Source organism: Canis lupus, chromosome 38, assembly GCF_011100685.1.
Source record: "Canis lupus familiaris isolate Mischka breed German Shepherd chromosome 38, alternate assembly UU_Cfam_GSD_1.0, whole genome shotgun sequence".
Taxonomy (NCBI): Eukaryota; Metazoa; Chordata; class Mammalia; order Carnivora; family Canidae; genus Canis; species Canis lupus.
Genome location: NC_049259.1, coordinates 795005 through 822851, shown reverse-complemented (window position 1 = coordinate 822851; position 27847 = coordinate 795005). Strand labels below are relative to the sequence as shown.

Here is a 27847-nt window from a genome sequence, read left to right as displayed (position 1 = left end):
GCGAGGAGACAGCTGCACAGGCAGCAGGTCCCCAGGGAGATCCTGCCCTGAGTAGGAACCTCAGGGAAACAGCCATCAGGAGCTGCCTTCTGCCACTGGCTTTGAAAACAGCGCCTGTGCCTGCCCGCCTGAGTGAAGTATAAGAGAGGACTTGGGACCCTGTGTCAAGAGGGACCCGGTTTTGAATCCTGGCTCTGCCACTTAACTGCTCTGTTCATATGGGCCACTGCCTTTCTGTAAGCGTTGCCTCTTGCCTCGTCTCCAGCGTGGGATAAACATCCCTACTTTCTAGGGTTGTTCTTGGGATCCAATGAGTTGATGTGCATAATAGCTTCTATTATGGTATCAGGCAAATTCCAGGAGTCCAGGAATTATCAGCCCCTTCTCTGCCCTACAGTGGGGGGTCAGATGACTTTCTCTGTCAACACAGATTAACCTAGGGGCACGTGGGTATGATGTGCTTTCTAGCACCCAGGAGCTCTAGTTCTAGAAAATTGTCTGGGTTTTTTTTCATCATGGGGTTCCTTGCAGTTGGGGAACTTGAGGCTTGCAGTGGTTGCATGCCTAGGCCTTGTCATAATCCAATACACAGCCAGGGTGTGGAGGAAGATAGGACTTGCAGATGAGAGAGAGCAAGTGAGAGACAGACAGAGAGAGAGAGAGAGAGAGAGAGAGAGCCCTCCTAGTGTAGCAAGCTCCTTGGAAGACAGGAAGAGGAAGGGCCAGAACTTTGCTGTTCTGAAATTCTACTGTTCTCTGCTGTTTGGAAAAGTGAGAAGCTATTGGCTCACTCTTTGCCCAGCCCCAGGTGTGCCGAATCCCTGGATCTCTAGGAGAGAGGGAACAGGCAGTGCGAGACCAACTGGGACACCCCTCACCTTTAAGACATCCCACTCCATTTGTGGTCTGTGGGTTGCATCTCCATCCAAACCTCAGCTAGCCATGTGAGCTCTGGTAAGTGCTTTTATCTTCTGGGGTTCTTGATTTCTTCATCTCAGGAATGTGACTAATAATCCCTGATTTTTCTGCTTCCAGCACTATCTTGAGTATCCGAAGTCCTTGGAGAGGTACTAGACATGCAGGGGATGCCGGCAAGTGCAATAGCTTCCATGTGGGCCTCAGGACGTATACCTGCCCCCTGTCCCAGACTTGGGGAACCAACCCCTCCCCCACCTTGAGTGATTGCCTTGGCTAATCACAGAGTGCCTGGCTAACTAACTCTTATTTCTCCCTCAGGTTTTAGCTTAGCTGTTGTTTCTTCAAGGTCTGCTGGAAAATCAGACTGGGTCTCCCTGCTATAAGCTCTCATAGCGTTTGGTAGATTCCTCCTATTGTCTGTGTCATGAGCTGTACAGAGTGGTTGTGTGACTGTTTTTTGCACATGTATTTCCTGTGCCAGACTCTAAGCTCCATGAGGAAAAGTATGTCATTGTTGTGCCCAAGATTGCGAATCCGAGAAAACCACCGAGGAGCCGACACTGAAGCAAGTACATGAGTTTATTAACAAGCTTGGGTCCAAGTATACCCGACATAGCAGAGCAGGGACTTGGACCCCGAGGTGGGTTACAGCTGGGTTTTTATGGGCTGGTCTGGGGTAAGGTGGGGTTTTTCAGTAAGGGTAGGGGGGTGAGAATCTCCAGTAAAGAGGTCTCACAAGCTCTTGCTTCCTTATTCTGATAAGGGCGTGCTTTGTGATTTTGCCTGTAGCCGGGGTAAGGTGCAGTTCAGTACTTGGTCACAGTGGCCTGGTCACAGTGGCCTGAGATGGCTGCCAAAGCTACAATGGCTGTACTTGTGCCAATGTTGAACTTGAATGGCCCTAATTTTCTCGGCCTCCACATCATCTTACCACCAGCATATAACACAGTGCCTGGCACATGGCAAGCAGGTGCTCAACAAAATTGCCGGCCTCAACCCTCTTCTATGCTTCAGCCAACGCCGGATGCCAAGCTCCCATCTATTACGTCCCCCTTACCCAACATCTCCTTATAAGGAGAAGGGTGACATCTCTCCTCTCCTTATAATTCAAGGAACAAGTCACCTAGATCATAGTTGGCCTTCTTCCCATCTCCCATCGCAGCAGGCCTCGCCCAGAAGCCAAGGGTGCAAGCGAGTAATCGCTTTCTTTATTCTTCTGCGCACGGCTGCTCTCTGGTGGTTAACCATGGAAGAGAGCGCGGAAAGGATAGAAACCCTCTGGTTGGTCCAGGGAGCCAGGAACGGGTAAGGGCTACACAGAGGGCATCCAGGTCAAGATTCCTGTCTGTCTCCATCCTGACGAATGGCTCCCTCCAAATCTGACAGGAAGCCCTTAACTTAGAAGAGCAAGAAAATAAAGCAAGGCCCGTGGAAACCACAACCTACCCCTAGTGGGTGAAATAGCTCCTCAGTGGTGCGCTGGCAAAACTTGACAACCAGCTCTCCCTCTCTCTCTCTCTCTCTCTCTCTCCACCCTCCTCTCTCCCCCCTCCCTCTCCCCCCCCCCTTCTCGAAGGATCCCAATGTGTAGCCTTTACTGATAACCGTGCTGCAAATACTCCCACCACGGCCAGTTTCAAACTACCAAGGTGATGTCACCGAGAGTGTCATTGGGGAGCGATGAGCACATGAGCGATGTCATTGTATAGTATGTCATAGACATAAATAAGTTCAAGAACATGGTTACTAGTAAAATAATTGGGAAGTAATGAGTCTGAGTATTTATTACATTTATTTTCAACATCATATATTTAAATGCAAGCTTATAATTTAATCTTTAATAAAAGCGGTGTTTAATGACTGGCGTATGAAATTCTGGAAGATGTAACAATTGGTTCTGGAAGCCTTGTAGTAAGAGCTGGCTAAAGCATGCCACTGCTTCTCCCGCTTCCTCCTTTTCTTCTCCTCTTCCTCTTCCATGACTTCCTGACATTCTGTGTGGGTAGGAGGGATGGGGAATATTTGAATGAGCTTTGCTGCAGATGCTACTTTTCTCTGAGTCAGGAGCCGTAAGGTTTTCCTTAACAGGAAAGAGGATGAGAAATGCGAATTTGGTTACTGAAGGACATTCTGCACATGCACACGTGTGTATGTCTACGTGTGTGTATATCTGTGCATCGGTGTGTCTGTGTACATGTGTCTGTGTGTCTATGCGTGTATGTCTGTCTCTGTGTATATGTCTATATGTCTATATGTCTGTGTATATGTACATGTCTGTGGATGTATATCTGTGTGTATATGTGTGTGCATGTGTGTGTGTGCTCGGGTGTAGCAGTTGGAGGAAGGGAGTGGGGGTGAGTTTTGCAGTTGGCTCGGGAGGCTGATTCCCCTGTGAACAAAGGACACCCTGTGGAGGTGGAGGCAGTCTGTGCCTTTGGCAGGTGGTGAGGCCCCTTGCTGGGGAGTGGGGAGCCGTGAGCTGGGAGCCGTGAGCTAGCAGCAGTGGCCCGTGGGGAGCCGAGGCAGGCAGAAGTAGGCGCTGGGGAAGAGGCCCAGGTTGATGGGATTGCCATCCAGGCGGATGTCTTCCAGCCACCTCCGGCTGTGTTTGTGCTCCTCGGGGTCACAGAAGGCGTCTGTCTGCATGGTCTCTATCATGTTATTCTGGAAAGAACACACTGACAGCTGCCAAACCTATGCCTGGAGAGGGCCCTCAGGCATTACTGAAGGCAGATCGGTGAGCTCTCCCCACCAATTCCCCTCTTGAGAGTGGAGAAACTGAGGCCCTTTTGGGCCATGAAAGGCCATGCAGCAAAGGAGGGAGGAGAGGTGGCCCCTGGAGGCTGGATCAAGAGCAAGGGGAGAGAGTAAGAGAGACAAGAGAGGAGAAGGAGACAGAGGGGAAGGGAGGCAGGGAAGGAGCAAGTAGTCAGGTGAGATGGGATATAGGACATGGAGGGACAGGAAGCGTTTTTAGGAGAAGGAAAGGAAGGCGGACCCACTGAGTCTATGGACAATGGTCTGGGCAAGATCTCCCATCCCTATTTCCAGGAAGCTCCCAGTGAAGGAGGTGCTTGCCCCTACTGCCTAAAGATGCTCCTGGTTATCTGCCCCCTTCCCCTCCCCAGCTCTACTCAGTGGTCTTGCTCCTGGGGAGGCTGCTTACCTGCAAATGCAGCGAACGCAGGCTTGGGGGCAGAGGCCCAGGGATGGAGTCCAGAAGGTTGTCAGCCAGGTAGAGGAACTGCAGCTTCTCGAGTGCCTAGGGAGGAGGCAGAGGGCACAGGAGGCTGGCCAGTGCTGCTGGGCCAGGCAGTGAGGGGCGCCTGGTGTGACTCTATTCATTCACTGAGGGGTTTCCCGAGCCTCAGCCCCATGCCAGGCTCGGTACTGGGTGCTCAGGGGATGCCCAGTCTCTCCGGAGCTCCCAGGCACTCACTCCCACCAGAGGTAGAGGGACTGCAGGTGCCACTGAGATCTGGCAGCCGAGGGAGCATGGGGGAGCTGGTCAGCTGCTGATGAGGAGCAGGGCAAGGGCCGGCAGGGACGGGGTGGGAGGGAGGACGAGGGGACCAGCCTCACTCCAGCCTCAACTTTTCTGCTAGCAGAAGGCATTTTTCCCAAATGAAAAGTCTCCAAACGCTAAACCAGGGACGGCTGTGAGGAGCGTGTTCAGGAGACACCCAGAGCAGCCGAATGATGGCCACGGGCACACAGGAGGCCAGGCGGAGAGGGTGGCAGAACTGGGGGCAGGCTTGTCCACACGCCTGCTCATTTCCTCAGGGGACTGCTCCTGGAGCTCATCCCAGCCCGTGAGGCGGGCAGCCGCAGGGGCCTGACGCGGGCCCTGTGTTAGCTCGCCCTTCCCGTGGGCACCGGCCGCCAGCAACAGTCAGACTGTCTCCTTAAGCACTTGCTCACAGAAAGATGGTGATTAGTCAGCTAGTGGCGGGGAGGAAAAGTTTCCGTGGAGTTAGAGTCGGGTCTGGCAGGACTGCAGGTCACATGCTAGCCAGTGTTTTAGGGGAGCAGAAGCTGAGGGTGCAGACAGGTGGATGGAATGGACGTGCAGAAAGAGGCCAAGAGGCCACATGCCCAGAAGAGGGACAGTGAGAGCTGCTGACCTTGGCTTCTGGCAGCACCCACACCCCATCTCCTGTAACAGGCCCACGAAGCCAGAATGTCCTTCTCCTGGAGGTCCTTGGGCTAGGATGTTGTTAAACAACCCCCCCACACACCTTTTTTTTGAGTCAGAGTCAGTCTCTTGCAACAACAACAACAACAACAAAAGGTTAATAAAACAAATGGGAACAGATGAAGAAAATGGGGTTTGATTTTCATACCCTGAACAGGGTCAGAGCAGGGATAGCCCATGAGGGCCTGGTGTGTGCGGATAGGCTCACCCTGAGAGCTTCAGGCTGTATCCCTGAACTCTGGAGCTGGTTGTGGCGGGCATCCAGCACCTCAATGGCAGGGGGCAGCGCAGGCAGGGCTGCCAGCTGGTTCTCTGGGAGGATCAGGTCCTGCAGGGCGGGCAGCAGGCGGAGGGCGTCGTCATCAATGGAGGAGATGGAATTGCTGGAAAGGTCAATTCTCTTCAGCTTTGCTGTGGGGCACGGGGAGAACACAGAGACACAGCGCATGCCACCTTTCCTTGCCCTTGCTGGACCCACCTGTCCCCTACTCCATCCCTTTTAAGACAGGGAATGCCAGCCAGTTCTCCACCTGGATGAGGTCCAAGCTGGAAGAAATAATGTTATAAACCAGGACCCTGTAGGAAAGCCCTCAGATTCTGCAGTGCTTGCCCATGGAGTTCTGCCCTGAGTGGTGGCTGCCTACCTTGGATGGGTTTGGTAGAGAGTGAGATTCAACGGGCCCACCAACCCCTGGACCCATTCCACCCCCACCCTTTACCATTAGTTTACACAAAAAGATGCTATAGCCCAGAGGGCTGTGAGAATTAGTGATGGAATCTAGGTGAGAGCCCAGGTCTCCTATTCGAGGTGGGGTATAAGGAGCAAAATAGACAACAAACGACAAGCAGGTAAACAGCGTCAGTGCTATGGAGTCAGAACCCAGGAGGGCACAGAGCTACAGCAGCTTGGAATCCTGAAAATGTAGGCTTGATCATATCTCCCCCTTCCCAGCTTTCCAGAGCTTTGAAGGGAACAGAACACTTTTATTATCCAAAATCTTCAAGGCAAGGAATTAGAGAGACTTCGGGCTATTTCCATTTGGTAGCTGGAGAGAATGAAAACTAACAGGGAAAGGCTACCTCAGGTGGGACACTGTGTCTGTGACTATTTGTGTGGCTGAGTGGCAAGGCAGATGGCCCTGGGGCACCCCCATGCCAGGCCCATCCTCCCTCTTCTGCCAGGGCACTGCATACTCAGCCCCTTGAAGTCTCCAGCTCGAATCCGGCGGATGCGGTTGAAGCGGGCATACAGGTAAGTGGTTGTCTTGGGGAGAGGAGGGATGTTCTCCAGGTCAGCATCATCACAGTACACAGAGGAGCCAAGGCACACGCAGATGAGACAGGTGGGCAGGCCTGGCCCAGGTGGAAGACAGAACAAAGGGAGACCCTTCTTAGACTTCCTTTAGCCTCTGGGACCAACGGCCCTCACTCCAGGGAGTGTCTGAGCCCTGGCCAGAACTGAGGGTCACGATGCACTAGGGCAGTGCTGCTGGCTGCTCCCAGCCTGGCACTCAGACCCGTTCCCAGGTACTACCCGGTCCTGGCTCACGGGTGCTTTTATCAGGCTCCAGTCCTATGTAGGTTTTCCTGGACCTATGTGGGCGTTTCTAGGACATCCGTTGGTTTCTTTTCCATGGGGCTCCTCTCTGGTCCCCAAAGGCACACTGACAATGAAATAAAGCCAGAATTAAGTGGAATGGCCCAGGGTTGCTGGCTCTGCCAGCTGCCTTTTGGGTGAGGAGTAAGACATGTTCTGTATGGCTCCAAGAAATGTAATAGAGCCACGATGGAGTGGCTTTTGATGGAGTGGAATACATTTTCCCTTCTTGTCAGCATCCCAGTATTCTATTGGGAAACAGCTCTCTACTGTTCTCATTCCATGACCAGTGGTCATTAGACACAGGCCAGGCCATCAAACCCAAACTGGCTTTAAAAAATTGGGAGGCACCACTGGCTCATACCACTGAAGAACGCATGTGGTTTCCATCATGTGTCATTACAAGGGAGAGAGATTATGGGAGACCACCGCCAGTACAGCTCGAAGGGGAAATTGGTTAACAGTGACACATCCCCGAGATAAAGAGGCAGCTCTGTTTTGCAGGCAGTGACTAGTGTAGGTGGAGCAGAGAGGAGCTCAGTGTCCTTCTTATCCCAATGCCTTGAATGGCAGGTCCAGCTGAGGCCCTTTGCAGTCCTGGGAAGCCTGGGATTCTATAGCTCTAGAGGTCATGGATTCCTATTGATGCCCCAATACCCAAGGTCCACCCAAGGCAAATATCTCAAGAGAATAGGAACCGGGGACCAGCAGGTCAGGAATTAACTGCATCCCTCCTCTGCTTCAGGCCTGATCCCCAGCAGAGTGCCACCCCCTTATTGCCAGCTATGCCAGCGTCCCAGCCTCCAGGAGGGTGTCAGGAAGGGGAAAATGCTACTAAAGAGGGAATTTAGAACTGAAAAGCAGTATGACTGCTTCATTTGCCTCCGTGCCAAGTGACAGCCACAATGTTATTTATTCTTCTCGACAGGCTTTTAATTGTCTCTAATCTAATTACCATTCAACCTGCTCCCGTAGTGATGCTATTAATTAAGGTAGGGTGGCTCTGCTAGGCATAGCAGAGTCCTTGCCTTTTTCCTCCATCCCATCCAATTTGTACATACAGCCCAAAACCTTAGGTTTTCTTTCTGTTTCTTACTGTGGCTATTTCTCCTCCTCTCCCTTACAGTGAGGGCTAGCACTGACCCTCTACTTCCTACCCTGACCACACTTGACTGTGGGAGGCCTGGGGGCTGGGTCATGACTGCAGATCCTCTGGCCTTTGCATATTGAGTCGTGTGACCGTGGACTCACCGTGGCTGTTTGGGGAGCCCAGGACGCCCAGCTCCGTAGGCCTGATCATCGTGGGCTTCAAAGATAGGGTCCTTGGAGTCATTGTGCTCTGAGCAGAACTGATCCCGGTGGGAGGAGCCAGGTTGGTCACTTTAGCCTGGAGACATAGCACACAGCACACACTTGGCCAGGTTTTTGCCTGAGAAAGGACTTTACTTTGAACTCTGGGGACCTCAGTGACTAGTTTTACATTTGCAAAGAGTCACTGTGGAGAAAGAGGGAGGAAGGAAGGGAACTTCTTTTTTAAATTTTTAAAAAGATTTTATTTATTTATTTGAGAGAGAGAAAGAGAACACAAGCAGGGGAAGGGACAGAGGGAGAGGCAGGTTCCCGGCTCTGGTGCCAGGACCCCAGGATCATGACCTGAGCAAACGAAGAGGCTTAACCAACTGAGCCACCCAGGTGCCCCAGAAGGGAACTTTCTAAAGACCAGGGGATCCAACATCTTCCCTATATGGAGAAGGAAGTGGACCCAGGGAGCACTGAGGATCAAGGAGGCAGGCAGCTGGCAGCCCTGCTGTGCCAGAGCTAGAATCCTCATCTCTGGATCACCCAGGCCAGCGTGCTTCCCCTTGCCCAGCACTGACCAAGCTCACGCAGCTAATGGGTGTAGGCTCCAGTTCAGCCCCTTGGAAGGCAAGAAAGGGCCAGGAAAAAGCTTCAGACCAGAAGACAGCATAAGAGCAGATGGAGTGGCAGAGCTTCTTTTTCTAACGAGAGGATGAAGACAAGGCTGACCCCCTTCCCAGCGAGATACGGCTTATGATCTTCCTTAAAGGCATCAGGACAGATACATGACTTTTAAGGGCGAGGTGTCCCACTGAGTTTACTACAAACCAACAAAAAACTTGAACGTTTGTTGTCCTGTTTCTTAGTGTCATCTAAGTGACAAGTTCTTAGGGAGGGACCAGAATTTCCACCTCCTGGGGAGAGAGGAGGAGGCTTGAAACACCTACAAGGGGCCAGGCCTCCGGTGCTCAGCGTCTTATAGGGAACACCGCCAGTCTGCTATCGTGCCCTTACCTCAGGGAGCTGGTCCCCGTAGTCCATGAGCCCCTCGTAGTCGCTGAGGTCAATGACCTCATCATAGTTGTCCGGGCCCAGGACATAGTTCCCCAGGACTACATAAGAATCACCTTCCCCGTGCATCTCATCTCTCCTGCTTCCTCTCCTTGGGGAGAGAAGCTGTCCCCGCTTCCAGCAGCACCAGGGCCAGCAGGCTCAGAAATGCTGGGAGCTTCATGGGGACCCTGGGAGCAGGTGGCAGCAGAAGCGAGAATGGGGTCGAATCACCTCAGCGTCCAGTCCTGGGGACAGGGCAGGAGGAAGGGCAACAAAGAGGCAGGGCTCTCTCTCGAGCGTCGTGGGAACAGTTCACAGACTCACCCTGCTTCCCATTCCCACACTTGTAAACCCAGGCCATTCCTTGTACACTCAGCGTGTTCATTGCATGTGCAAACCCCCTAAAGGCTGGGGTTATGTCTGGGGGTGGGAGAGCATCTCCTGGCAGCCCCTCCCACCACCACCCCACGTTAGTGCCTAAATGCTCCCACCCACACTTCTATTCACTCACACAGGCGTGTGTAGACACCTGGCAAAAGCTCGTTCGCTCCTCGCATGCCTGTTTCCTAGCTGCCCACCTCCCTCCTGATTAGGCACATTCTCGTGCACGTCTACGGATGTTCTCTCTTATACAGCCACACACACAGAGTACAACCATTAGTCACTCAGCTAGATTTAGATAAACTTCATCATCAAGAAGTCTTGTGGCTTTTTAAAGGATTGTTCAGGAGCTCCTAAAGAATTATTCATTCACTCAACAAACATTCATGGCATGTCTGTTATGTTCCCAGGCACTGGACTTATCTCTGGGCGGCAGAGGTATGCAGAAATAAATAGGGCACATCTAATGAGAGTGCATTCAGAGCACCTGTGTTTAAAAACTAATGTATAATCTAAAAAAGAATGTTTATAAAATATACTTTCTAAATGCAGCTTTTTAGTAGCAAATGATTACAGGAAACCAAGTGTTCTTGCAATGTGGTAGTGGTAGTACGTACACGTCCCGAGTCCCCTGGGTCTCTGGGTGTGTGCACAGGTGAGTATGTATGTGCGTGATGGGCCCGTGAGCATGTGATGAGCATGTGTACATGTGTGCACACATGGGCAGGCAGGGGAGGAAATGGGTGTGGTGTGGGTGTGAGGGACCTGGTGTGTCTCTGGTAGTGGAATCCTCCCCAAAGCCAGCTGCATCAGTGCCTCATGAGCGGGATTCTCCCGCTCTATTCATTTAGCTGGGCTAGGGGAAGCCCTCTGCAGCAGCAACAAGGAGCCCTCCATCAGAGCCTTCCCCCATCCCTTCCCTCCAAGTTCCCTGCCAGGAGCCCTAAACTCCCTCCCTTCTTCCTCAGCTGCATCTGCCAGCCCAGCACCCTAGCCCTTCATTTGCATCCCGGTGGGCCCAAAGCCTCAAACTGTGAATCTTACCCTGCAGGTACTCCCATCCTCCTGTTCCAGAACTGAGCCTCCCCTCGCAGCTTCTAGAGAAGTGGGGACTCTGGCGGAAAGGTTGTGCAGGTTGTGCGCAGTGGGCCAGGGTATGGCCAGGGAGCTGGGCTGAGGCGGCCAAGGCCAATCAGACTTCTCTTCTGCCTGGTGTCCAGCTGTTTCCCCTCCTCTTTGCTCAGCGGGGGTCCCCCATCTTATTCTTGTGTCTGGTGAGAAGGAATTCTCTCTCTCCCTCTCCCCGCCACCTCTCCATAGGTCCCCCCTCCCTCTCCCCCTCCTCTCTCCTTCTCTTTCTCTGTCAGCTCCTCTTCTCTTCTCTAGGCATTTCTTCAAGGGGCTGACAGTTCCTTGTCTCTAAGGGAGCAGCAGCAGGTGATGGAGCACTGAGAGGGATGGGGCTTACCTTTCTAGCTTTTTTTCAGACAGAATCCAAAAATTCCAAGAGGCCAACTTAAGGCACTTTGAGCACACTGCCACCCACCACCTGGGGCCCCAACAAGAATCACCAGGGGGAGGCTCTGCAGACTGGGGCAGTTCTTCCACGAGAAAGTGAACGTGGATGAAGTGGATCTCGAAGATCATCTAGTTCTCCGATGATGATGATGATGATGATGATGATGATGATGGCAAGGAGTATGCAAGAAACGTTCTCCATCCACTGAGGTGCACTCCAGTCATGCACACCAGGAGCCACTGGGGAGGTCCACAGGGGGCTGAGAAGAATCTTCTTCACCCCCATCCCCTGTCAAAGATGTCTGTATAGGAGACATTGTCTTTTCCTTGGTTTGTCAGGCTGCTGTGTGAAGGCAGGAGTGGAATGGTCTGTGTGTTTGCCAGAGGTGTTCCTCAATGCTGCCCCTTGCTCCCTATTCCCTCCCGCTGACCAGATACTGAATCCTGACTATGAAGCCCCCGAAGATCATCTAGTCCCAACCAGCAGGGTGTTATCCAACAGACAGGAAATGTGGGTCCAGCTAAGTGCAGTGAGTCCCAAGGTCACACAAAGCCAGTGCGGGGGCCTAGATTTGTCTAGAGAGAGTTGTCCTTTGTTCATAGGACCCTGGCCCTTTCCCCCTTATCTCCCCAACCCTACCCACCCCAGCTCCAAGATCATGTGCCTAGACGCCCTCAGAACAGATGGCTTTGGCAAGACTCCTTTCTGCCCTGGCACACTAGCCCAGAGGTGCAGTCTTGGCCTGCAACGTCCCTGGGCACCAGCTGGTGAGGGGGTGGCATCCCCCAACCCAAGGACCTGGTCACCACAGGAACATACATTCCCGTGCCCCTGGCAGCCCACCATCTGGGGAGAGGCAGCAACAGAGGCTCTGCTGGGTGAAGAGAGAGATAGCCCTGGAGCCAGCAGGGTGCCCAGGAAGCAGATGGTACACTTGGCACGCTGTCCTCTCTGACTTTCTTTCCACAGCCTGGGCTTTGCAGGCCTTCCCCCATCCCCCAGTCAGGCTGGGCTCAGCTCCCCTTCCCATCCCACAACATTTATTCCCTGTGAGGAAAGCAAATGCGACTGTTCATTCATTCTCCCTGCCTGTTCCCACTCTTCTTCCCCACTTTCTCAGCAACAAGCACTTCAAATGGTCCTCCCCCCACGCCTTTTCAAGCTCTGCAGGCCACAGGCACAGCCAGTCTCCTCTAGGGTGCATGCACAGGCTCCCCTGCACCCTAGGAAAGAGCCCCTTTGAAGCAGAAGTCACTTCTCAGACCCTCTCCCAGCTTCTACTCTCACATTTACAAGCTTGGCCGTCACATGCTCTAGTTCCTATGGAGACTGGGGACTGTCCATGGCACGCATGTGTGACCTGTGTGGGAACCCACTAACCATCATGCCATTGTGGCATGCAGCTCAGCATCCTGGGAGCACACACAAGGGCGCCTGAGGTGCAGGTGCCCTTCTAATCCCTGTGTCTCATTAGGAGAAGCACAAGGCCTGCTGATGGAAAGGAGGTGGCAGGCTGTGGGGACAGGAGTCTGGCCAGCTGACCCTGTTGCTGCCCCTTTCTTGGGCAGGCTTGGAAATTTCAGGAACCCTCCTGCTTTTTGGACGACAGGGATATATTCCCTGCTGAGGGCTTGTAGCCACATAACTCTGTAACCTAAACACATTCCTCTGTCTTCCTCAGGCGTGTGCACACACACACACACACACACACACACACAATTGCAGGGTATACTCCCTTTTGGCTCATGCTGTTTCAGCTCCTGGTTATATGCTTTTTTCCCTCTCCTTCCCTCACCTGAAGATCCAGCTCAAATGTTAGGAATCATTCTGGTGTCCCTCCACGGGGGTAGAGGACCTCTCCACCACGCTCTTTGTATGCTGCGTTACTACACACTCAGGATGCGGGATTACTCCACGGACTTTCCCCTTTCCCAAGCTAAGAATTCCTCAAGGGTACAGACAAGGATATTACCTCTCTTTGAATTCTTAGCTGGCAACCTTGCACACAGTCGATGTCCACTGAAAACCTGCTGAGTTGAACTAAAGCAGGTATTAAGGAGGCACAGTGGGAGCAGTAGGGCAGCATCGGGCAGTTTTCATTCTAAAGAAAATGGTGTAGACTGAGGGGCCCATAAACCCACTTCTGGAATCGACCTTCTGCCTGAAGACAGACTTCCGGGCACCTGGTTCATGCGCTTCCGCATGGCCTGTAGGACTTTGCTCTTCGCCCTGGTTGCGGTTCTGTCACTAATTTGTCTTTCCTGCTGTGGCTCTGGAGCTGGATTGTAAGCTCCACTTGGTGGAGAATTATTCTGTGTCTCTCTGAATCTGGCTCCAGATGAGCGTTTTGGAGACCCTCAACAATTTGATATCTGTGGTTTGAAAGACTCTGAGCCTCTGGGCTTCAAATGTAGCTATCAGATCTCTGATCTGACTTTAGGAAGAATTTTTCATGACAGTTGTGATTCAGGGTAAATTTGCCAAGGAAAGACTTTGGAATTGTTTTCTTAAGAGTTTCTTAGGAAGCAGAGCCTTTCTCCATCCACCTCCTTGGAGCCAGGTAAGAGGTGGGGGGTGGTGTGTGGGGGGGAGAGGGGTAGCAAGATAACTTCAAGGTATTCTCAACTTGTTCACACTGTCAAGTTCAAGCAGGATATTTTTCATATTCCTTTATTTCTTCTGCTGTAAAGCGTGTTGGAGTGTAAAAGTCGTTTCACAAAGTTAACATGGTTTTGAAGAAAGAACAGATACATGTAGAGTAACCTACACATCTACTCTCACACCTGTCTATGTAGATGCCAATGGCACTGAAAGAATGAACTTGCTTATGGAGGAGGGGCTTCCGTCAGCACTGGGCAGAGGGGAGCAGGGGATTTGCTGTAAAGTGAACTTCCCCTGAATCCCCTCTGGCTTACAGCCGCAGGGAGCAACGCGGAAGCAGACTGCATCTAGATGGGGCAATGGGATGATGGTGTTTGTTTTGCTGCTGAAACAAAACAGTTTAGATTTTGCAGGAGCAGAAATGCCCCCTGCCCTCAAGGGACCCCAGGAGCTGTGCTCCCCTGAGGGCCTCGTCCGAGGGGCAGAGATTGCAAAGTGCGAGTTTGGTGCAGAAGTGGGGGCTTATCCAGGCTTTAGCACCAGGTTGCTTACAGCCACAATAATATATTGACTTTCAACAGGAGCCTTGGAGAAACCAGCAGTAGCTGGGAAGGATGGGCAGCTAGAGTGGGGCATGGGGAAAGACGTTAAGGGGAAATGGACCCTGTTTTCTGTAAATGAGCAAAAGAGAAAGGAGAGAGACTTCTGTGGGAATTTCTTGAGGTTAGGGTCCTAGCTTAACCTAATTTCTTAAAAATCCCTGGAATGTTTCTCAGCCTAACGAGGGTGGGCACTGTGTCCTACTTATTTCTAGAGCATCCACCTCCCCCCCACTCCCCAACATATACTCTAGGGAGCTATAGAGGGGCAACATTCCCTAGAGGAATGAAGATGAATGAGCCCAGGCTCATGGGACCCAGGCTCTGCTTGGAGGCCTGCCAAGCCACTCACCTGGCCCAGGTGGGGTGGGGTGGTGGATCTTCAAGGGGAGGGATGGTCCATATAGGGAATAACTTACTGCAAGTGGCAGCAGGGATAGTAGATAATTCGAGTGTGGTTTAAGGAGTGGAGCCACAGACCAGACTGTGAATGCTGGAGAGATCTGGGATCCAGATGTGGGGGCAGAAGTTAGAGGGACCACAAGGTCAGACAGCACACAGGAAGAAACTACATCCTCACCTGGGTTCCTGAAGGTTCCCATTTGTGCTCACTTGTGATGGGAACCAGCCCCCCACCCCCCAGCCTCAAGGCCACCAGTACCTTTGCACCCTGTACACCCCAGAGGAGACACCACACACATGACCCATGGCTCTTCAAGCTGGAACCTGAGGCCAGCTCCTTAACCTTGTAAAACCATCCTGAAGACAGGCAAGAAGACAGGAGCCAGCTGTGGCCTGTACCAGCCACCAGGTGTCACTGATGCATCTGCCTTAGACCGGGAAGCCCGGCTGTGCACGGTGCAACGGGCTTCTACCCCGGGGGCTCCACCCCTTTGAGAGCACTTTCTCAGGAACTGCTTCCGGGCTTTGGACAGGATTGGGCCACCACATTGATAGAGAACAGATGGTGGGGTGGGCTGGTGGCTCTGTACCCCTCACTATGGATACTGTGTTGCTCAGGGCATCAGGCCTCTTGTCCAGACTGGCAAGGGGGCTGCAAGATCTCTCTGCACCCACAGGGGCCCATCCCCAGGGCTCTGACTGCCAACGCCTCCTCCATTGGCTGATCCCTAGTTCCTGGAGCTGTTCTTCTCCTGGACTGCTCCTTCCTGCTCTTACTCTTGAGCAGAAGAGGCTCAGCTATCCCTGTGAAGAGACTGCCAGATGCAGGTCCTCGTGAGGAACCCTGACCCTCCACCATCCTTCAGCCACTCTCTTACACTTCCTTGCTGGAGAACCCGGGCTGGTAGGGAGCCAGTGCAACGTCTGGTGCCAGTGAACAGGTCGGTGGAGCAGCAGTTTTAGAAGGTGTGATCTGTGGCTAAGGGGCCCGTTTGGGCCATAGCTGCCTATGATGGTGGAGTCTGCAGCAGGACTTTCCAAAACCTCACCTCTGGGCTGCTCCTGACCACCTTCTCCTTGTTTTGGCCAGGACCAAGTTCCAGATATCAGCCCATGGCCCCGACTTACCCCAGGAGTGAGAGGAGGAGAGAGAAGAAGTTGTCTTTAGACACACATCTATGCTTCTGGTGCCAGAAGTGTGGGTGTGCAGTGGGTGTCTTTGAGCTGGCTGAACCAAATCAAGCCCTTAGACGTCTTGCTCTAGAAGCTGCAGGTGCAGCAGAGTATGTGGCTAGTTCCTGCCTTGGGAAGATGGGATGAGAAAGACAAAGCCGGCAATGAGAAAGGAAGATAAAGAACACGAATGGTGGGCACAGGCACCCGGGCCACCAGCATTCAAGTGTGGTCAGAGGAGATCTGGGTGGCAGAGTAAGGCCTAAATGACCACGGACTGCAGCAGGCGGAAGCACATCATGAGGTCCAGCGGGATGGGCGGCTTCAGGTGGTTCCCATCCAGCCGCAGGTAGCGGAGGTGTGGCACATTCTCCAGATCTGAGGAGAAGTCATGGAAGGCAACTAGGTTGTTGGGGCAGATCTGGGTCCCATTGATTTCTGTGGAGAAAGAAGGGAGAGGTCAGCAGGTAGGGTGGGTGGGGGTTGGGACAGATGGGGCTGGAGGCAAAGATGAGGAAGGAGAAGGGGGCGGACAATTGATGATAAGCATTTGAGTTCTCTTCTCTGGAACTGGCTGACCTTGGGAATGTGCCACCGAGGTTGAGTCAAGCCTGCCCACCCCCAGGTTTACTTTACTTGTTTGTAGAATGAATTAAGTCAGAACCAATCAACCATTACTATTGGAAATTCACTCTGTGGAGTCACAGAGGAAGTAAACTGTGAGCTGGACCTTCAAAGACAGGTGGGGCCACAGCAGGGTGGAGACGTGGGGGTTGGTGTTTGCTAGAGTGACCTCCTATTTGAAGGAAGTTGTAGGGGCAGCAGAGCTCATGGCAGAACCCAGGAGTAGTAAAAGCACAGTGAGCTGTACTGGAGAGAGAAGCCGGGCAGCTCAGCAGGAGCCAATTTGTGGTAGACTTTCAAATGGAAAGCGAGATTCCACTTTCTCCTTCACCTCTGGTGAGATGATGTCACGTGAAATGATGTCATCTTCTGAATGAATTTCTTATTCCCCCTCAACCTTGCCTCTTTCATCAGCGTTGGGGGATCAGCATTGTTAGTGATGTTCTTCTCCTTCTTGGTCTTCTTCCTCTCTGTCCATCATTGGAGTAGCAGAAAGAGCCCTGACTTAGGTGGATTTTGTTCTTATGACCACTGTGACTTTTTGGACTGTCACCTTACCACCTTGACATTCAGTTCTCAAATCTGTGAAATGGTGGGAGGGGTACCTGTCCCTCACTTCAGATGAGAGAATATTGGCAAAGGCATTTTACAGGCTGTAAAGGACAGGGAAGTTGGCAGCATTAAGGTCATTGCTGAGAACACGGTTAGCTGATCTAGGGCCAGCTCTGCCCACTCTGTCCATCGGTGACACAGGAGACAGGTGGGGCGCAGGGGATATACACGGGGGGGGGGGGATTTTTCTGACTTCAGCCTTAAAAAGCTGGATGTACCCTAGCAGCCTACCCTTCCACACACTGATGGAGACCTGCTGGCCACTGAGTAACGTGATTCTTAGGATTTAATTTATTTATTTGACAGTGAGAGAGAGAGCACAAGCAGGTGGAGTGGCAGGCAGAGGGTGAGGAAGAAGCAGGCTCTGCACTGAGCAGGGATCCAACCCCAAAGGCAGATACCCAACCAACTGAGTCACCCAGGTGCTCTGAGTAAGGTATTCTTTCTGCCTGGATTTTCGGCTCATCTAGCTTTTAGGGTAATACTTTCCATCAGTTTACTACCTGCAGGATAAAATTAGTTTCCCCTTTTCCAGAATTTGCTTTTTGCCAGCTTAAAAAAAAAGCCTTCCCCTACTTCACGTAATTATCCCAGATGAATGAATAAGCCTGTTCTCCCATCCATTTGTTTCAAGATTGTAGAAACTCAACAATCTTCTCATTCTTTGGTTTGGAAACTGGGGATTCCTAATATTATCTTAGGGTTGCTGCCCTTTCCCCTTGGTTCCCTGCAACCCTAGAGCTGTAAATTCCTGTTGTGGATGGAACCTGGTTTTTTTTTGAGGACCAGATATTCTCTCTTGTTTTTCAAGTTTTCTGTTAATGCTTTGCTCAGAGCCAAACTGGGACTTCCAGCCCTTTCTTCTGGGCTGCAATTTTTCCCCCAAGCTCAGGATCCTATAAATGTAGTTTGGGCAAATTCTGCCTTAAATGTACTATCTTATATGATTGAATATTCCAGCCTTGCAGCTAGGTTCAGAAAGCGCCTGTACACTGGCGTGTTTCTCTGGCTGCTGCATTTGTACCAGCTGCCTATCCTGAGCTGCCTTTCTGTGTACGTCTTTTAGAGATTCTCCAAAACCTAGGCTCAGCCTTCCTCTCACAGCTGCCAGCTTGTGCAAGGGACAGACCCAGGACATCTCAGAGTAGTGATAGTCAGAACACGTTACTGTTCTGCTTTCGTGAGAATGTCCAGGACTACATTCCATGTCTACCTGTAGATCTGGAGGGCAGAGAAGCTGGGGCTGACAAGAAGGGACAGAGGAGGAAAAGCCGTTATCCTTCAAGCATGGTATTCTGGGCACTTTATCCGTATTACCCTGTTAAATCCTCATATCAACTTTGTGACAGAAGGCATTGTTCCCGTTCTCATTTTACAGATGAGAAAACGTGGCAGAGGTAAAATATCTGTTCAAGGTCACACAGATAGTAAGGGGCAAGGTCAAGGTTTGAAGTCCAATGCCAGACTGGGTGCTATTTTGTTCTACACCCCCCACCCCGGCCCAAACTCCTAGAAAGGATTGAGACAATAAGAGCCTCCACTTCTCTGGCCATGGCCCTGCCCTGCCCCCACTCACTCTCTATGCTGTTGTTGTTGAGATACAGGTGTTCCAGCTTGTTGTTGATGGCAGGCACACTGCTGATCTTGTTGTGGGACAGATGGAGCACCAGCAGGTTGGAGATGTTGAAGGAGTTCTTGGGGAGCCCCCTGTCTGACAGCCTGTTGTAGTTAAGGCGAATGAAGGCAAGGTTGGGGAAGCCCTTGAAGTATCCATTGGGGATGGTCTCAATCTTGTTGCTGTCCAGGTAGAGCTGGTGAATGGCTGCAGGCACCTTGGGTGGCATCTTTCTCAGGATGTTGTGAGCCAGGTTGAGTTGCATGAGGTTCTTGAGGCCTTGGAAGGTGTCAGGCTTGAAGACACCATCACTCAGCTTGTTGTGTTGGAGATCCAGGAGCAGCAGGCTGTCCAGCTTGCTGAAGACGCCGGGTGGGATTCTGGAGATCTGGTTCTGGCTCAGCCTCAGCTGCTCCAGGTTCCGGGGCAAGGCCGAGGGCACCTCTTCCAGCTGGTTCTTCTCCATGTAGAGGAATACTAGACTGGGTAGTTTCTCCAGTACCTTCTGGTCTATCTTGCGAATTCGGTTGTTATCCAGGTTGATCCACCTCAGGCCTGTGGCATTTTGGAAGGACTCCACTGGGAGCTCAGTTATGAAGTTGTTCTGCAGATAGAGGTAATGGATGCGGGGTGGGATGATAGGGACCTTTCGGAGGTTGCGGCTGTCACAGTAGAGGGCAGACGGGAAATCAGAGGGGCAGTAGCATTCCCGGGGGCAGTCGGGGAAGATAGAGGGAGGACCTGGTGGGAGGGGAGGGGGCAGGTCTGTAGGCTCCGGTGGCTCATAGGGCTGAGAAAAGCTGGGTGTAGGCCTGGGTCTGGGCCTGGGTCTGGGTCTGGGTCTTGGTCGTCTTGTTAGCTGGCCTTGGGCCACTGAGGCCAAGATGAGGAGAAGTGGGAGGAGCCAGCAGAGGGATGACCTCATGATCCAGGTGACACACCTGCAGGGAGGAGACACACGAAGTCATTAACCTTCTGGGCCTCCATAATTAAAGGCTCTGTCTTGGCACTAGTGTTGGCCAGGACGAGCTCCAGTGAGAGAGACCTGTTGAAGCCTCTCTTTGTCTGCCCATATCCAGGAGGTAAAAATAACAAGGACTTGAGGGTTTGGACCCCCAGCCTACATGCCTAGCCAGCTCTGGGAGGGTGAGACATCCTGGCAGAAGGCACATTGACTGAAAATCAGGAGCTCTGGGGCTTGCTGGAGAAGACCATTAACCTCTCTAGTGCTTGGTCTCCCCACTTGCAGCATGAACAAATCACCCCTGTTCCTAGAAGGGGGATGTTAGGATACGTGAACCATAGAGGCCTAAGTGGTACATCTGGAAGGATCCTAAGAGATCCTATGATTCAATGGTTTTCAGACTGTGCCCTGATATGTGGAGCCCCCTGAGGGAGGGAAAACTAGTGGGTGGCCCTGGGGCACCTCCAACTCACCCCTGAGCCAACCTGAGTGGCTCTGTGTTTTGTTGTTGTTGTTGTTGTTTTATTTCTTTTTTTTAATTTTTATTTTATTTAATTTATTTTTTTGGCTCTGTGTTTTTAAATTTGTTATATATAGAGGTTTGACCAAAGCATGTATTTGAAAGAAGAGCTGCATTGCTAAAAACGGTTTGAAATTCACCAATCAAGCCCAGATTCTACTGTTTACAGAAATTGAGTCCCGGAGGGGTGGAATGGCTTGCCAAGGCCAGGAAGCTGTTGAACACCAATCCTGGGACAGAAACCCAGGCCTCCTGCTTTCCAGAGCAGGGCTTGTGGAGGTCCTGGAAAGGAAGGAAAGAGCTGTGGACACACTTGTGTCTGGTGTCTGCCCCTGCTTACTCCTCAGCTCTGTGCTCAGCTCAGGGAAAGCTGGTCTTTGCCAGCAAGAGGCATACCAAGAATTTCTCCCCAGATGTGAAGGCTCCTGTGAAAATAAACAGGGAAGGGATCAAAAGCTGTGGGGAAATCACTTTCATTTCTTCTGACTTGGTATCACTGCCCCCATATCCATGGCAGTTGTTGGTGTTGAGACTGGCTATGAAGAAAAATTTCCTGCCTGCCTCTGTGACATAGTGGAATAGGTCACTGAAGGCTATATTGGGGTCAGGCTCCCCAGTGGCTCTGGTGACTCTTCAGATAGGGTCATGTGGATTGAGTTGAATTAAGCTGGAGAAATAGCAATAGGATCAGGGCTGCAGACAGAGTGGCAGCTCCCACCAGCTTCCTCCCCTCACACCGCCTCCTCCACAGGGCCCACCAGTCCTATGACTCTCCCCTCTGGTCTACAGCCAGGTTCTCTGTTCCCACAACACTTCCCCTAGCCTCCTTACTGCTTCCTCATGAGGTGGTGGTCTGGGGCCCAGAGATGCAGGCTTCCTGAGATTCTCTGACCTAGAGCAGGCCACAGTGTGTCCCCAGCTGCATCTGGACCCTGGGATCCTGCCTGCCTGCCTCTGTGCCAGGACTATCACTGTCTTTCCTTTGAGCCCACATCCACTTACACTCCTCCCTTGCATGCTTCTTTCTGGCTCTGCTCAAAGGAAGAGGATAGAGGCCTCTCACCAGCTGCTTAGTCCCAGGCCTGATGCTCCGGAGGCATTGAATGTGACAAGAAACGGGAGAGAGGGCGGAGCTCAACTCCAAGGGGAAGAAGGGGGTCTCCCTGCACCTTTCATACACACACACCCTTGACACCTAGCCAGCTCTCTCTTTCATGCACACACACATGCGTGCACATAAGCAAACCCATGTCCACATAGTACTCTGAAGATGGGAGGAAAGGAAGGAAGAGATTGCCCTGCAGCCTCTATTGCTTCCCTACCTCCCTCTAAGGGGGTCTCTCCCCAGGCAGGCCTCTCTGAGGGGGTCCACCAGGTCCATTTTCTTGGGCCTCTCATCAGAAAGAAGAACCGTGCAGTTAGAATCTTGGCTTTACCTCCAGCTGAGGATCCAACAGTCCCACAAGGGCTGAAAAGAGCGGACATTCATTGTAAACTCCCATCTTGTTACCGGGCCCCACACCACTCAGGATTGGGAAACTATGAATTAGTATTTCATAAGTCCTGTAATTTTCTCGAAAATAGCACAGACATATACACTTTAAGGGGTTGTTAAAGCATTAGTATACTGAATGCAAACATTTTTAAGAGCCCCAATTTTTCCGACCCTATTTATTTGGGCATTTCTTTATTTTCTGATCACCTGAGAGCCAGAAGTAAACATAAAATCTCTCAGGATATGAAGCCCTGCTTCAGGGAGGCTCCCCAGCACTGGCTGTGAGCTCCCCCATTTCCCTTCCTTGCCTTTGTCATCAAAAGCATCTGCCTAGATATTAGACCTCGAGTTAAGCAAGTAACACGTGTCTAGCACTTACAGCAAGGGTGGCTCTGTGTGGCTCACTGACGGGGCAGCTGGCCTTTGCTCCCCGGTATTTCTGGGTAGCTGGGGGACTGGGCAGCCCTGGTGCTCACAGTTAGGAGGGCAGGCTCACAGGCTAGCCTCCTGCTCCTTCTGTCCACAGTGAGCACAAGTCCTCCTCATCCCCAGCTCCTGCACCGGACCCTTTGGGAACTCCTCTTATCTTCCCTGCCACCCTCCAACCCCAACCCCCACTGACCTCCTGACCCTTTTACATTCCAAACCTCTGAGACTGGCCAAGCTCCGCTCAGAACCACTAGGAGCTTTCGGAGGAAAAGTTCTCTACCCTCAGTCCATGGAGAAACACTGCATCTGTTCAGCTCCCCTTATCTGAGCCCCAGGGCTCAACCACTCTCTGCTGTGGGTATGTATGTGTGTGTGTATGTGTGTGCACACGCCAGATCCCATGCTTCTTTCTTGAGAAAATAGAGTTCATTTCTAAGGCTTTTTTCACTGGGCAACGCCTCTTCATGCTGGAGCCTGACTGTCCAGAGGGGAGGTCCTGACAGCACAGCTATTGCTCTGGCAATACTCAGCGATGCCCTAAGTCCCTGAAAGCAGAATCTGTGTGACCAAGTGGAGGCCCCTGGACTCCAAGGGGAGTCACAACTGCTCCCCCCCACCCCCCGCCATAAAGCCCAAAGTCACATTTTCTTATGCTTCTGCCTTCCAGAGCCTTCCATCCAATCATAAACTCCCTTAGGTTGGGTCATGAGTGTGTGTGATTTTTACATTTCATATGTCTTTGCAGGCATACCTCCCCACCCCACTCCCAGCTTTCTGCTGGGTGGTGCTCACTAGCAGTCCTCAGGCTCCTGCAGACCAGCAACAACCACTAAACCTCACCCAGCTCCATGCCCCAGCATGGGCTCTTGAGAGCTGCTGCTCCATGAGGGCAAAGCCCAACCCAATGTCCACTCACTACTTCAGAACATTTCCTATGAGAGTTCTCAGTTCAAATTTCCGTTCCAAGTGTTGGAGATCTGGGCTTAAATCCTGACTCTCACCCTCCATCCCAGGCTCCTCATTTATTAAGATGCAATGAGATCACACGCACGAAGGCGTGTGGTAGAGCATAAAATCTCTACAAATGGCAGGGGTTTCATTTATTCACCTATGTATTTATAAAAGAGCAGATCCTCTAGGGAGACTGATTTTTAAAGTGAGACAGCCCTCATCCCTACCTAGTTCATGAATTCACTCATTAAGGCTTGAACACCAGGACTAATGCAAGGTTGAGGCTCAGGGCAGGGCTGTGCTGAAGTTCGCATGGATTTGTCAAGTCACTATGAGCAAGTTTAAGGCTAATTGACTTGGCATGGAGAGTCTGGGGTTGGGGTTGGGCTGGGAGTAAGGTTGGGTGTGTCTCCCAGGGTTGAAGAAAGATTATTTCACTCTATAGTTGACCCTGGAACAACATGGGTCTGAATATCATGGGTCCACTTATATGCAGATATTTTTCAATAAATACATGTACAGTCCTATAAATGTGTTTTCTTTTCCTTATGATTTTTAAAATCACGTTTCTTTTCTCTAGCTTACTTCTTGTAAGAATACGGTGTATAATATGTAGAACATACAAAATATGTGGTAATTCACTGTTGATGTTATTGGTTAAGCTTCTGGCCAATGGCAGCCTATTAGTAGGTTTTGGGGGAATCAACAGTTATATTGCAGATTTTTGACTGTGTTGTGAGGGTTGGCACCCCTAAGCCCTGTGCTTTTCCAAAGGTCAACTGTACTCACTGGTAGTCTTGTTCTTGTCATATTTCCTGCCTACTTGGTCACCCCTAAGCCTTCACAGCTTAAGTCAGCCAGTGACCCTGTCGTGGGGAATGGGGCTGCCCCTGGCCCCAGAGGCACATCCATGGACATTAGGATGACCCTCTTTCTTTGTTCCCTTCTTTCTGTCTAAAGTCAGACTTCTGAAAGCTGTCCTGCTTCCTTTGTCTCTTCCTAAAGCCCAGAAGGAGGTTGGAAGCCAGGAGAATCAGGTGGTCATTTGTTAGCCGAGGAGTTGAGACAGCCACTCTCCCCGACCAGGCTGCCTGAGCTCCTTTCAAGGGGCCCCTCATGTCTTCAGCTAACAAAAGGGCTGATAAGGAGGCATGGTGAATTCAACACACTGTTGATGGAGCTGTCCCTTTCCTGTGGGGTGAATCAGTATAAGGGTGAGCCTGACAGGGGTGGTGGCAAGAGAGCTTTATGGTACATGCTAGACAGGGGATGAGGTTTCTCAGCCTGTCTTCAGCATCAGTTTCCTTACCTGTAAAACGGATAACAAATCTTCCCCATCCCTATATTCCTCACTCAGTTGTTGTCAGAAACAAGTGTGATAAACAACTTTAAAATGAACCACAGATTTAAAAAATCCTAAAAATAAATATAACACTATTATGGAGAGACCATCTGTCTCCCCAGTGTCTACCACAAGGCAAAGTGTAAACAGAATGAAGTTTTTCTGGCCTGAGGCCACTAGTCCAGAAGAGCACGTTTTCCATTCTGAGGACCCAGGGACGAAATGGGGTGAGATGGCTGTCCTCCTCTGACAGCCTGTCTCCTCACCATATCCTTCATTCTGCCTCCATCCCTCAGTATCTCCAATCCCTGAAAAAAGTCTGGAAGAATCTGTCCGATGCCTTGAGTACTCATAGATCAGGGTTCCAACCCTGCTTAGCTGGAGAGCTTGGGCAAACCTACCTCTACTCAGCTCTAGTGTCCTCATCTGTAAAGCAGGCATATTAACACCTTCATATCCGATGGTTTTGAGGGCTAAATGAGTAGATGTGGTTAAAGTGAGTGCTTAGTGAATGTTAAGCTGTTGGTGACATATTTTCAAAGTAATGGGGGTCTCTTTTCCTTTAACTTGGCCAGAGGGCAGACCTGCTCTCCACTCAAAGGTAGGGATTCTTGTAGGTGGGTACTGGCTCCCATATTTCCTCCAGCTCTTCCACACACAAAGCAGCCTCCTCCCTGTGGGGCCTGCGAGGCCACACTTGGGTCTTAGAACCAACTAGTTGGAGAGACCATAGGAGCCTCCAGCTACCTGGGAGAAGGCTCACTTTGTCTTTCCAATTCACTAACCCCACCTGAAGCCTTTCTGTAGCAGGTAAGGGGATGCTTGCTCACTTCCTCAGCTGGCTCTGGAGACCCCTGTGATCTATGACTTCCCTTCCCAACCTTTTGCACCTGGCTTTTCTGCCCCCTTCTAGTCTTGACATGCTTCCCTCGCAGGCCCAATAAATGAGGCTGCCCACCAGGGAGGTGAAGGGGGAGCACAGAGCTTGGTGTTTAGTCCGACCTCTCTCTGTGCACATCAGGACAGACAGCTATCAGGCAGGGGGAGAGGGGATATAGAGGGAATGGGGAAGAGCCCAGTCCAGTGCCCAGCGTAAGGCAGATTGGCAAGTGAGAGGAAACAGAAGCTCTTTGGAGCTATCTTGGGGGAATTTTCTGAGATATGCCTGATGATGCAGTTGCTGGTGCTTGTGGGGAAAAGGTAGAGGAGGGCCTACTGGACATCTTCTCTATTCCTTCAGGTGGCTTGTTCCTACTCCAAGGACACTCTGGAACTCCTCCACCAGACAATTCTTGTCCAGGAAACCATACAGTCCTTCTGCCTAGCTCATACTGCCTTGAGTCCTGGGCTCTTCAGTCCCCACATGGGTGTCTCTCAAGCCCCTGATTCAGGTGCTCAAACCCTGGCTGACCATCAGGAGCCCCTCAAGCATTAAACAATAGATTACTGGGCTCCATCTGGAAGGAGCAGAGTGAGGGGTCCAGAAATCTATATTTTTAGTAACTTCCCTTATCCCCCACCTTGCTCCCAGGTGATTTTGAAGATCAACCACATTTGGCGACCGAGAGCTGCCCACCCCTACCTGCCCTGGCACAGCACTCCCTCTGCTGTTGCAGAATTTAAGAAGTTGGGGGGATGATGGGGCTACTTGGAAAGGAGCCCCATTCAATCATCCACTTTGGCTTCCCCCTCCCTGACTAAGGAATTACTATCTTTTTGCCACAAGGACACCTTATCAACCTGGGATGATTTTGAAATTGGTTTAAAAAGAGAAGTTTTCTGGCTGCCTGTAGAAAAAAATAAATGAGCTGCCCCCAGTGCCGGGAATCAGGACCTCCAAGTCTTGGAAGCTGGGATGCTTTTTTCCCTTTCTTCCCAAAAGCCAAGTGGTTTGGACCAGAGAGGGACATTCAGAGCTAATGGGAAGATACTGTGCAGGTTAGAAAGGCGCTTTTTTTCTCCCTCCTACCCAATTAAGTTCTAAAGAATGAAAAAACCCTTCCAGCGCTTGCTGGGTTCATCTCCTCCCTCTCAGCCTCAAATCAGGACACATGGTTTTCTTTTGGCTCTCCCATCTCAGTGGGAAGACTCACTTTCTTTTTGCTCTTCCAGCTGGGGAGGCATGTGAAAGTGTGAGAGACAAGATGGATCGTGTGTGTGTGTGTGCGCGCGCGCGCGCGCGTGTGTCTGTCTGTCTGTCTGTCTGCTGGCAGCCAGTCTCTGTGTGCTCTAGCTCTGCTTGTCGTATGCAGTCAGAGAGTGGAGGTAAACGGACAGGACATCCTCATATCGTGTGTGTGTGTGTGTGTGTGTGTGTGTGTGTGCATGTCTTGCGAAAATGCAGCCCCTCTGTGACGTGTGGGTGCCCTTGTGGCGGTGTGTGACAATACGTGAAGGGTGCAAAGAAGTGGATTCTAGAGTCAGGTTTCCATAGAAACACCTGCTGTGTAGAATACTGTGCGCAGTATAACTTCCTGTGCCACAGCAAACAACTGAACCAAGAAAGTTTAATTTTTGCATCAAGCAAATACATGGGCATAGAATGAGAGAGAGAAGGTAGAGGAGGAGGGTGCAGGAGAAATGTGGAAGAGCTCATTGGGGCTCACTTGAAAGGAGAAAGGCTGGGAGGAAGGAAGGAAGGAAGGAAGGAAGGAAGGAAGGAAGGAAGGAAGGAAGGAAGGAAGGAAGGAGATGGAGACCAGATCAATAAGGTTGGTTGGACAGAGTAGGAGGAAGCCTTCTGGGGAAGGGGTCTCCCCCATCTCCCCCTGGGCTTACCTGCACACACCTGCCTGTCCTCTCAGCTGTGGGTTTAGTCCCGGGCAAGGCTCCCCCTCTTCCTCCCCCACCCTTCGGTGGGGCTGTGGCAGCAGAGAGCCGGCTAGAAGTTCTAACCTCCCAGTGGTGCCTGCGTGCTTGTATTTGCCTGGCTTTTCTTCTCCCAGATCCTAGTAGGGTGGGGAGGTTAGGTTAGGGGGAGGGACAGGCAGATTGTAGGGAGGGAGGGGAAGGAGGAGGGAAGAGGGGAGGGAGGGAGGAGGGAGGAGGGGGAGAGAGAGGGAGAGAGGGAGCTTGGGAACGGAGGAATGACAACAATAAAGTCTTTATTTGGCAGCCAAAAACTCCCAAAGACTTCGTCCACACACCATGCCCACTAACGGACCGTTTTTTAATAACATTTCCTTCTGCTGCTTCTGTTTCTGGGGGGAGATTGTTTGACCTGTGTTTGGAAAACAAGCCAAATTAACAGAGGAAAAAGGCGTGAAAAGCAGCTTTTGTACAGGCCAGAGCTGCAAAGCTGGGTCCAGCCCGAGCCTGTTTCATTCCTCCTCCTCACAGTCGCCAGGCTTCTGATGCCCATCACTTCCCTGGTGTTACATTCCTAAGCCAGTGAGGGGTGTGGGATGTTTCCTCTGAGCAGTGACCATCCTGCCCTTCCTCGCCTTCTCTAGGAGGGTGACAAGGGAGTGGAGTCTTGCTGTGCAGTGAGCTGTCAGGGAGATGGCTTTGGTTTGGTTGCTGGAGGGATGCTCTGAGGACCAGAGAGGGAAAGGTCTG

The 27847-nt window shown here is 51.5% G+C and overlaps 2 protein-coding genes across 3 annotated transcripts; both read right to left on the bottom strand.

The window, feature by feature from the left end:
* Window positions 1-2678: 2678 nt before the first annotated feature.
* OPTC (opticin) lies at window positions 2679-10524 on the bottom strand. Its single transcript, NM_001003056.1, is given in 8 exon segments — window positions 2679-3582; window positions 4085-4180; window positions 5322-5524; window positions 6308-6466; window positions 7962-8097; window positions 9024-9160; window positions 9162-9307; window positions 10488-10524. Coding segments are annotated over 7 exon segments (984 nt in total). The 5' UTR covers window positions 9244-9307; window positions 10488-10524; the 3' UTR covers window positions 2679-3411.
* Window positions 10525-13605: 3081 nt separating this feature from the next.
* Window positions 13606-27261, bottom strand: PRELP (proline and arginine rich end leucine rich repeat protein). 2 transcript variants are annotated; one of them, XM_038585945.1, is made up of 3 exons: window positions 27078-27261; window positions 18550-19529; window positions 13606-16175 (listed from the first exon to the last, which is right to left on the bottom strand). In XM_038585945.1, exons 2-3 carry the CDS (start codon window positions 19511-19513, stop codon window positions 16000-16002), a joined length of 1140 nt encoding a protein of 379 aa, XP_038441873.1. In that variant the 5' UTR covers window positions 19514-19529; window positions 27078-27261; the 3' UTR covers window positions 13606-15999. The 2 variants fall into 2 exon arrangements, with proteins under 2 accessions (XP_038441873.1, XP_038441872.1); XM_038585944.1 differs by having other exon boundaries at window positions 27068-27260.
* Window positions 27262-27847: the final 586 nt, after the last annotated feature.

Bases quoted from the DNA above. Each gene is read 5' to 3' on its own strand.
- PRELP (XM_038585945.1), bottom strand. From the start codon at position 19,513: ATGAGGTCATCCCTCTGCTGGCTCCTCCCACTTCTCCTCATCTTGGCC. The intron at 16,176-18,549 runs GTGAGTGGGGGC...CTTTCTCCACAG, and splicing joins CAACAACAACAGCATAGAGA to AAATCAATGGGACCCAGATC.